General features: G+C 37.3%; 2 protein-coding genes across 2 annotated transcripts; both read right to left on the bottom strand.

Moving 5' to 3' along the window:
- Window positions 1–383: 383 nt before the first annotated feature.
- Window positions 384–2,561, bottom strand: LOC135607145 (calmodulin-1). Its single transcript, XM_065098722.1, has 2 exons — window positions 2,385–2,561; window positions 384–1,041 (listed from the first exon to the last, which is right to left on the bottom strand). The coding sequence occupies exons 1-2, from the start codon at window positions 2,458–2,460 to the stop codon at window positions 668–670; spliced, it is 450 nt and encodes a 149-aa protein (XP_064954794.1). The 5' UTR covers window positions 2,461–2,561; the 3' UTR covers window positions 384–667.
- A 1,697-nt stretch (window positions 2,562–4,258) lies between these two features.
- LOC103977747 (SNF1-related protein kinase regulatory subunit beta-1) lies at window positions 4,259–9,995 on the bottom strand. The gene is made up of 4 exons (XM_009393345.3): window positions 9,679–9,995; window positions 5,304–5,485; window positions 5,071–5,233; window positions 4,259–4,901 (listed from the first exon to the last, which is right to left on the bottom strand). The coding sequence occupies exons 1-4, from the start codon at window positions 9,862–9,864 to the stop codon at window positions 4,587–4,589; spliced, it is 846 nt and encodes a 281-aa protein (XP_009391620.2). The 5' UTR covers window positions 9,865–9,995; the 3' UTR covers window positions 4,259–4,586.
- Between the last annotated feature and the right edge of the window lie 846 nt (window positions 9,996–10,841).

Below are 10,841 nucleotides of genomic sequence, written 5' to 3'. Positions count from 1 at the left end.
CACATATGGCTTCGGCTTCCTGTGTTGTCACTGGACACACCCAGTTAATGAACCATGGATCTAAGAGGTGATTACAAGTCTTGACGATGCTATAACATCTTGTTGAACACATAAGCCTCAGATTCAATCTGGTCAAGCAATTAAAGAGAAAAGGAACCACCGGCAAAGACTTCCATTGATCTTTTTTTATTCATAAGATTCAAGGAATAAAGAGGGATAAGACAAGGTCAATAACTTGCAAATACTGTTTCTACTGCTGCTGAGAACCTAGGAAAGACTCAATGGACCATCCCAAGCACCTGACAGACTACATATGATTAGAAGCCAGATGATGAGATTGATTGAGTTATAATAAGACTAGGATCTATGAAACTGGTGCATGGTTGGCGAAGAAAATATATCTTCATTGTTGAGAACTTATAATGTTAAACAAGAAAGATCAACACAAAAGAAGCATACATGTAGTTCCAGCTGAAACCAAACACTCCAATGAAGAAGGGACAGATACACAAGCAGTGGTGAACAAACAGCCATTACCATAAGATAGCATGAAAGACACCCATCTTTAGTTCACCTACTCAGGTAACTGAGGAAACAGATCAACATCATGCAACTTATCCGCCATCAAATTTCCTCGCATTTGTTTTTATTGTTTTGTGGTGGGGACTCACTTGGCCATCATGACTTTGACAAATTCCTCATAGTTGATCTGGCCATCACCATCGACATCGGCTTCGCGGATCATTTCATCGACTTCCTCATCTGTGAGCTTTTCTCCTAGGTTGGTCATGACATGGCGAAGTTCAGCAGCGGAGATAAAGCCATTCTGGTCTTTGTCAAAGACTCGGAAGGCCTCCTTGAGCTCCTCTTCTGAATCGGTATCCTTCATCTTGCGAGCCATCAAGTTAAGAAACTCTGGGAAGTCAATAGTACCATTGCCATCAGCATCAACCTCATTTATCATGTCTTGCAGCTCTGCTTCTGTAGGGTTCTGACCCAAAGAGCGCATCACAGTCCCAAGCTCCTTGGTCGTAATACAACCTATAGTAATTCCATAAGAGCACTTCAAAACTTTATATAGCAATATGAAACTTACTTCTCCAACTCTTCATAATTAATACGTAAATCTAATTCCAAACAGTGTAACTTACAAATCAAGCCAATATTTAGTAAGAAAAAAAATATATTCATATATGCCACTGAGTTCCATAAAAAATGACCTATTCTTTTTTTTGTAGAGTAGAACTTTCCATATAATGTACAGGCAGATATGGGTAACCCTTTAATTCTATAAAGATATTGGCTAGCTATGGGCTGCCGAGATACAACCGGATTATCCAAATATTCAAGCTCCTTTGGTTTTAATCTGCATGATCATATAAATGGCATATAGTTACTGCTACTAGTAGCAGAACTTGACTCATCGTATACATGAGAAAACCACGGTTTTACAAGCTTAAGTGCTCAAAATGAAGCATATATAGTGCATGAATAACTGACTCAGAAAGGTAGATGATAATAAAGGTGCTAAACATCAGCATAAAGCAAACAGCACTTAGGCATTATATGCCAAAAATCCTGATGCATAAAAATGGAGCATGATTACCATACAGTGATCAAGCATTCAGAAGTAACACACAAGCAGATCAGTGCTTAGTCTCCTCAAACACGTTCAACATTTTTTTGTAGTCCACCTAAAATTTCATCTGTAACTCTATTCTTTCTCCAAAACATTCTTGGTATCAACTAATAACTGCAGGGCAGATAATAGCATCCAATTACTACTTATGTTGGACTGAGTTGCTCTGCCAACTTCATGCCGCAATGACCTAGCTTTGACTCTGTCAGTAAAATCAATATATTTATGAAACCTAAGCATGACTCATACCCAAAAGGCCAGAGGATTCCCACCTAGCAATTGATGTCATCCAGATTCTAGTTCGGTATATTATTATTCAGAAGACTAGGCTTAAGTTTTGACTAATTTATCATATAAATCTAACAAAGAAATGACAACTTGTTATTGTTGCAGTCTACCTCATTCAACTAATCCCCACTTTCTGAAAAAAACAAATTGGTTGAGTGATTAATAATATATTTAAAGCATAATTAGAAAATAATTACAGAACCTATCAATGAATCATCATAGTAAAGTAATAGCACACAAAAATGATAAGATATTAGGGAGTGTGTGGGATCATATAATCGATGATGATATCAGTTGCGTCCAAACCATCGGAACCCAAAAATACAGACAAACAAATATTAGATCCGATCAAAGAAATCACATAAACATATAAGAAACTGTCAAATCACAAGATTTGGCACAGATCTAGTAGTAAAAAAGAGGTGGAGAACAAAATGGGATCCAGGGGGATTCAGACCATCGCCATCCTTGTCGAACAAGCTAAAGGCCTCCTTGAACTCAGCGATCTGGTCGTCCGTGAGCTGCTCCGCCATTCCTGCCTCCGCGATCGATCTCGCGACAGAGAGACGAAGAGAGACCGATCAGCGAACAAGCCCAAAGGTGATGAACGCGATGATGAGTCCGTAGGCGACGGATTTCTAGCCCTAGACGGCTCTTATATCGGGACGTCACGTCTTCCTTTTCCACAAAGGCCCCTCCTCGTGTTGCTAAATCTCAGAAAGAGAACATGTTGACGATTTTAACCTCAAGATGATGTCGATCTCCCAGGCTGTCCCTTCCCCGGACGTAGAAACAGATCACCACCGTCCAAATCGGTGGGCCAGACACCCCATGCCTTGATCGCTCCATGTAGCCCCACCTATGGGCCACAGCAGCTACAAGTTCTGGGCCCTTGCTCAGGATCCAATGACGAAACAGGTAGCCGCCAACAAATGGTTCGGTGAAAGGTTTTGCTAGTTTAGGTGGCACCTGTCGTGCTCAAGTCGTGGCAAACGTGGCTTCGAGATCCACGAAACCGAAGGCGGCCGGTGGATTTCGTACGAACGACGTCGTCGTCGTCGTCCGTCTCATCGCGGCATCGGGCGGTTGCGACGCGGCCAGCGGACCCCGCGCGGGTTCGTGTGCGACCCACGTCGACGAGCACTTCTCAAAAGGGGGAAAGGGGGGGGGGCAAACTGGTCATTTCGGCGCGGAGCGTCGCAGGGGTTGTTTCGTAATTTGGTGCTCCTCTTATCCTCCCGTGGGTGTCGCAGATGTTCCTGGGGTTTCACTTTCTTCACTTGGGTGTTTTTGGATGAAATACCCGTTTTGCCCTCGACGCGGATTGAACGCGGAAGACCCATGACCAGTCGTCGACCGCGAGCGACGGTACCACGCCACACGCCGACCAAGGGATGGTCGATGGTTTCGCCGGGATGTTGTTTGACTAAAATTTTGATGATCCAAAAAATAATAATAATAATAATAATAATAATAATATCATCGTCTTGCTCCCTTGTGATATTTAATTTCAATTAATATTATTATGAAGTTTGGATTCAAATCGAAGGAGATTAAATGCATGAAATCTTCTTCATGTTCGGGTAACCTAAACATTTCCTTCGGCTTCATGTGAACCTGCGACTTGACGACGAGCGGACCTCACATGCAAGTAGGATATTAAAGCCAAGAAAAATAAAAAAAAAATTATTATTATTAAATGTACATGATGTGTATTTAAACCTAAAATTGATTACTTATGTAATAATATATTAATCATAAAAGTATATAATGCTTACACGTGAACAAATAATAATAATAATAATAATTGGTACCGAAAAAGAGTATCATTCAGTGTCAACATTCATGGTCTTAAAGAGATACTCCTCATGGTCTCACAAAAGCAGGTGCGACACTCGAATGTCCCCTCAGATTGTCAACAAGTTATCTCATATGTTAAGAAACTTGCATTGTTTCTTGGGTCTCTATCCATACGACTCTCCATGACACAACTCTGTTACTCACTTTTTTTTCTCTATATATACACACTGGTATTGTATTCCTAGGAATTTTAATCATGTGGCTTGTCAATCAAAGGTCAATCTGTTGGACCTGGAAAACATATATTCCAACTAATCTTTATAGAAAATCTAATTGCCTATTGGTTCTCTAACAGTAAAATGAAGTGATTTTTCTTTCTGAAAAGAAAACATAAAATTAGACTCAATTTTCAAGAAACTCCTCTGGATGAGAAAGGAGTAGAGTACCCCATCACAACCTGTTCTTAATTATGAATAACAATCTTACTCTCTGATGAAAAATATCCATTACTACACTGCTAATAATAAATGGTACGCTAGAAGTAGTTGAATCTTTTTTATGAAGAGTGATGGATGTCATGTTCTTGACAATGCAAAAAAAGGATACAATAAGAGGAAAAATGACTAATATTTTTTAACAAGATCTAACTCAGGAGCAGGCACGAATTGTGGAGGAGCAAAGACAAGCAGATCGATTTTGATCAAAGCACGATGAGAGGAAGAGACATTTGGCAAAAGCTACAAGCGGGAGTACCTGAGCAGAGAGAACTTATGCTAGCAACTGATAGCCAATTACCAAAAGCACATGAACCAATGTCGACAGCAACATGCTTTTGTAGTGCCAAAGGAGCGATCATGTGTCACCTGTTCACGGGTTTGTAGAGGACAACAGTCACATACTTGGACTGAAACCTGTGCGTCAGGCCAAGTGCCACCATTGATTGGGAGGAGGATCCCTTCTCTATGAAGAGGTGGTTGAGAACCACATGCTGAGGCTTCAGTGAGGCTTCATCGGTATTCTGCATCCCAAGTACGGTAAGGTGAAGCTGCGGTGGCACAGCTGGTGGCACTTTGGCGAAATCCTCATTCGTTGGAAACGACCAACTGTAGCTGGAGTTTGGAGATGGTGGCAAGTTAAACTCAGAAATGCTCTCCACATTTTCAGGTACATAATCCTGAGAAAAATAAAAAATAATAAGAGGAGATCTTGATCCATTATGGTGTGATAATTTAATGTTTTTGTTATCAGGAGTCAGCTAAAGAGAATCTTATAAAAACATCTTTCATTTTTCATGTCACACATGCACTTGCAGAAACACACATTAGAAAGGAAAAATAACTCACATGAACATCAAGTATATTAGTGATACTCCCCATTCCATCGGTTGCAAAAGGAAGATCAGGAGTATATCTTAATTGGCCATCCACAATGAACTTGTATTGGTAAACTCCAGAAGGGAGAACCATCAAAATAGCATGGTCCTTGCCCGATCTCTGTAAATGCTTCCTGAAAAGCAGAACACAGTTGGCATTTTTTTCTTTTTAATTTCTCCATAAGGGTCTTGGAACAAATATACCTTGAGGTCCAGTTATCCCATGATCCTTCTACCAAGACCACGTTTCCTCCATGGTTCCATGTTATCAATGTTGGGATTCCCTTTTCAAAGGGACCATCCAAAGGTTGATCAGGCTCATTCACCCATTGTTGATTAAATAAACGAGGGGCATCAGTAGCTCCTGGAAGGGGAGGTACAGGAATCTGAAACACATATTTGTCCATTTCATTATTTTAGCAGTGATAGATATGCAAGCTTACAGCAAATTTGCTAACATGTAAGACATGAAACAACTGCCATGTTTTGATCAATTTTGGGCCTCGTATCACAATTAACATCTGCAAATTATTTATTATGTTTTCGAATTATGGCATTCGATTAGAAAATTCTAAAGCATAATACGTAGATGGCTCCAATGTTGGCCATCGGATTTTAAACTGTTCTTCATAATCAAGTATATTAGATGAACAGAACAAGCATTTCTATTCTTAAGTCCCCATTTTTGTGGTCATAACAATATATTATTATAAAGAAAGGATGTCAAATGGCCACTGTTAAAGAAAGATCAATCGACCATGACCCATTCACAAGCATATAAAAGACTAGAAGAATGTGAACATATAGAACTAATATACTGCGATACTTCTTTCATGTACAATAATTAAATCAGGAAGCACAATTCTTTACAATGTTGTTCAATTAAAAGTATTCAAGAATGAAAAGAACAACCAGCTGAAAACTGTATAACAAACACCCAAAAGAAAATTCTGTGAAATACTATAAATATGATTGCTCAATCAACTAGCTAGAGAAAATAAAAGTCGTTGTACCCTAGTGAGACTGATCAACATAGTTTTAACATCTATATACTCTACCTATCTGAAAACAAACAAACCATAATAAATTTTTTTATGAGAATAGAGGTCAGGAAAGCAGAAGATATTAAATTGTGATAACATCCAAGAAAGGAGCACCAGTGAACAGGCTTAACCACCAAACACTAGTTTAACTGTTTAAGTAGACATGTCTGAAATAGGTGAACTATCCTGCCTTTTCAAAACATGAGGCATTTATTCACATAAGTATACTTTACAAGTAACAACAAAAGATCCATGTAGCTGATTCTAAATAGTTGGAACTTTATGACTTTTTTGTTATTTTTGTTATAATATACTTTAAAAGATTGAAAGAAAAAAAAGACGTACCTAGTGCATGAGGCTCCTGCTAATGCGGGGTCTAAAGAAGGTCAATGTAATAAAACAAAAGATTATGGTTGAAAGAAAAGATTGAAAAAAGCAAAAGCATTTTAAATAAATGGTGATATCATTTTTTTGAGAAAACAAGGATAACATCAAAGAGAAGATAAATACTGTAATAAAACAGCAAAAGGAAAAAGAGGAAGCATGGGTCACCAAAAACATCGTAAATTACCTATTTCAATTTTTATAGGCAATCTAAATATGCAAAGATGAAAGTGTTCTAGGTGCAGCTTATCTCTCTAGAAAGAAGCCAACTATAAAACAAGGCAAGCCAAGTTTTCCACCCATTTGCATCAAGTGGTTTCTGCATGTGCTCTGTATGAGAGAAGTAAAAGAGAAACCTTTCGGCAAAAATGTTGTGATAGCTCATTAACGCAATCGTGGTTTCAATTATAGAGGCATACAAAGATTAAAAGGAAAAGAAACAGCTGACAACATTTATGCAAGATCAGTGGTTGTATGAATACCTTTCATCCGCTGCACTAACTTACGAAAAGGTTCTGTGTCAAATGCTAATTCAATTCCAGGTGACTTTATTCTAAGACTGAAAACAGAGTGTGGTGTATCTTTTAACTTAGTGTGATGAATTATGCAATGAACTTTCTAAGTGAATTTAATTGAGAAAGAACTATAAACAAGAGACACCATCACAACCAATACTTCTGGGCAAAACCATAAAAAGAATTTGCAACATGGTAAATAGCATAGATGAAGTAGAATATGCACATATATTATCAATCTTATATCTTGGTCCTTCACTGAACAACCATAATTTTTAGGATCACCTTATCTGAACACAGAGTAAACAGGTTCAATCACAAAACAATCATTTCTACAGGATCTGGCCAGACTTGCTGGGAAATTGCACAAGGACATTCTCAATTTTATATAACTATTATAGTATCACATAAACAAGAATCACAAAAGACCGGGGGGAACAATGCAAATTCCTGAAATAAAAAAAAGGGTTCAAAACAGAAACAATATATTATTGCAATTCTGTGCCATATGAATTGGCCAACGCTACCAATGTGGAGTAATCAAGCCTCCTTAAAAGGAACAATAATACTATAAAAAGCTATTTGTGAAACCATCAAATTGTTCTTTCTAAATGGCATTTAATAAGCACATATTGAACAGAAACAAGCAGATTAAAACTCTAAAGAAATGATCCCACTGATAATCAAGTAAACATATGACATGCATAAAGATAAAGTGCAACTTAGCAATAACATAAAATCCAAATTGGAGAGGTCCAAACTAAAGTTCCTGTACAAACTGTAAACAGCCAAGGAATCGATTGCAAACTCTAGCAGCTACTCAAAATTGACAATTGTATGTCAACTACCAACAAGAAGATATAAAAGCTCACGAACATGGTTCACATCCATAGTGTCCTAATCCTTCCAATTGATACCCAATGCCCTTCAAACCATCACAATTTAGACAAGAAAGAATAAGGGCCCAGATGCAAAAAAAAAAAAAAAAAGGAATAAGAGAATTCTAAGGCAACTACTCAGCATTAATCATGGAAATGATTTTCTGCCAATGAGCTCTATTAAGTGAACATATTCCTACATTTTCTTATTTTTCTTAAGTATTTTACTATTTTTATCCAAATTGGTTTTGGACATTTTCTACCTCTTATCACAGCCACAAGATTAATCGACTTATAATTTAGCCCATCTACCAATAAAATCAATACATTTTAAAATTGTATGTGAAATTTATGTTCCCTCAATTGCAGCTCCTCAAATGGAGGCAACCTTTATCACTTCCAGAGCCCATATGGTCATTTGTAGAGATCATGATAAAGTGCACTAATTAATAAAATAATCCTGTAAGCATGGGTGAACCAGGTAAAATAAGTGAACTTTAGGTGATACCAGGTAAGTGCATGCATTTCAGATGGGTTGAGTCTGGACATTTACTTAATTAATTTCTTCCTTTTTCAAAACTAGTGTCATTGTTCACTAAATAAATCCTTTTCTCTAGAGCTGCAAGAGACAATACATGCTCAGAATGATTAGAGCTTTGAGTTTCTCATCTTGTAGATTGACTGATATGTTCTGTAAGTTTCAGATATCTTTTATTTTCCAGTTGCTTGAACTGCTAGCAATATGGTTTCCTGTAGATTTCATAATATTTAAAAATATGTTTATTGCTGAGTTTCTACTTTCTACAGATTCTTACAAAGACTTCCATATTTGACCATACATATACTTCCGTATTTATACCCTGAAACTAATATGTTTCCTTCAACCAATAACAGCTACACAAAATTGAAAGCATTGATCCTCAGTCAGTTTTGCAAAATTAACAATCAACTATAACTGCCAAGAACCTGTCAAAGCAAATTTAATCATCCAGGGTATACAATTTCACTAGGTGGAAGGCTACCATCTGGATCCATGGAGATGGTCATGTAACCACATTGCTCTGGCAATTCTCTGCTTGCTAGATATGCAAAACGGGCTTCCATTTTGGCATTCTTAATATCGCTAGTGAACCAATTGCAATAGCTCCTCAATGTAGTAATTCTGAAATACAATTATAAAAGATAGCCAAATGTCGAATAATTACCTCTCTGGCAACATAATCAACATAATCCATGATCAAATCAATCTAGTAAACCTAATTTCTTTAGTGAAAACTTCCTTAAGATTTCATATCCTGGTGTGACACTCTTGAAGCATGCCATATAATAACCCAATCTATGATCCTAAGAAAAATATTGTTCAAATATTTCACAGCGAAGTAACTACTAATCCTTTGATATTCTACCACCGCATAAGCTTGGAAAAGCAATTACGGGGAATAACTCGCTAACATTATCAGTCTATTTATGCAAAACAAAACAAATACCGAACTTGAAAGCTATTAACATCCTCATATCCTATTCAGTTCACATTCAAATCAGTGATACCAACGTCATAACCTAAAATATGACAAGTTGTAGCCACCTCCCAATATAATCAACACATCACATTTATAGCCTAATCTAATCTGGCATTATCGTCTAAAATTCTGAATTCAGCTGTCTAAATTCGTTGATGGATTCATTAAATTGAGAAGAAAATAATCAAAAAAATCATCAACAGGCAAAGAATCACCAACACGGCGTTCGTGAACATCACCTGGGGGGCGAATACGAGAGGCGATCGGGATCGTCCGGGACTCTCCGGCGGCCAGCCCTCAGCAGAATCAACCGATCGAATTCGGCTGACGTGGATGGAGCCGGGATCGGCATCGGACCTCGATCGGAAGGAGGGGTCATCGTCGCCACCGTCCTCGATCTCATCCCTCCCGCTCACGTTCCCCATCGCCTCCCCCTTGTCCACCCGATGGATTCGAAGCTCCTTTTGCTGCGACCGCGGCTGCGCCCGCCGGCGGGAAGTGGGTGTCGAGAGGCGGCGGAAAAGGAGCTACGGAGAGAGAGATTTCTGAGAGACTTCAGAGACGGTTAAAAACCGATAAAATTATAATAAACAAAAAAAAAAAACTTCTTTTCTTGCGTACGCAAAGTTTTGAAATAACGTATTTACCCTTATACATTTTTTAATATAACTTATATGTCCCTTCAAATAATTTTGATATTAATAACCATCCAAAAAACTTAGACTAATAGTTACAAATATGGTTTATCTATAATTAATTTGAATTTTGAAATATACTAATAATAAAAAAATGCCTAACTATTAATATACTTCTTTCCCTCATATGAGAGCTTCTAAAATTATTAGTGCCAAATAAAATTTAAGACAAGTGATAGTCAAACACACAAAAAAAAGAAGAAGAAAAATTAACCACAGTGGTCTCTTCTACATAATGTTTGGTTTAATTTTATGACTAATTAAATAATTTCTTTTATGTTATAACTGCTTTTATTTTCTGACTTTGAATTCTATATATATCTAAGTTTTACACCATTTTGCTGATCTAAAATTGCTAAGAGTGTGGTTGTCAAAACACAAGAGGTCTCTAATTTTATTTTTAGGATATAAGTGGAAGATACAGTGAGTGGTATACAGAGTATAAACCATCAATCTGGCAATGGTTAAAAGATACTGTTCATAACTTAGGAAGTTTTCATCCATATAACATATGCAACCGATTTTACTAATCATATTTTATGTACATCTACTACATATAATCTCAATGCTTTTTTAGCTACATAAATAAATCTTTCACAAAATTCCACACTCAAAGCAATAATTAGCTTGCAAATGCAAAGTAAAAGGGCATTGACAATACTAGCTGGAACTATAAACATCAAGCCATGGCAAATCACATCGAGAAT

The sequence above is a fragment of the Musa acuminata genome, chromosome BXJ2-3, assembly GCF_036884655.1.
Source record: "Musa acuminata AAA Group cultivar baxijiao chromosome BXJ2-3, Cavendish_Baxijiao_AAA, whole genome shotgun sequence".
In the NCBI taxonomy this organism is placed as follows: Eukaryota; Viridiplantae; Streptophyta; class Magnoliopsida; order Zingiberales; family Musaceae; genus Musa; species Musa acuminata.
This window is presented reverse-complemented; position numbering and strand designations above follow the sequence as displayed.

Excerpts from the sequence above, each read along its gene's own strand:
- LOC135607145 (XM_065098722.1), bottom strand. The coding sequence starts at position 2,460 with ATGGCGGAGCAGCTCACGGACGACCAGATCGCTGAGTTCAAGGAGGCC. Across the intron at positions 1,042-2,384 it reads GTTCGACAAGGATGGCGATG|GTTGTATTACGACCAAGGAG; the intron begins GTCTGAATCCCC and ends GAATTACTATAG.
- LOC103977747 (XM_009393345.3), bottom strand. The coding sequence starts at position 9,864 with ATGGGGAACGTGAGCGGGAGGGATGAGATCGAGGACGGTGGCGACGAT. Across the intron at positions 5,486-9,678 it reads CTCTCGTATTCGCCCCCCAG|ATTCCTGTACCTCCCCTTCC; the intron begins GTGATGTTCACG and ends TATGTGTTTCAG. Across the intron at positions 5,234-5,303 it reads TGGGATAACTGGACCTCAAG|GAAGCATTTACAGAGATCGG; the intron begins GTATATTTGTTC and ends TCTGCTTTTCAG.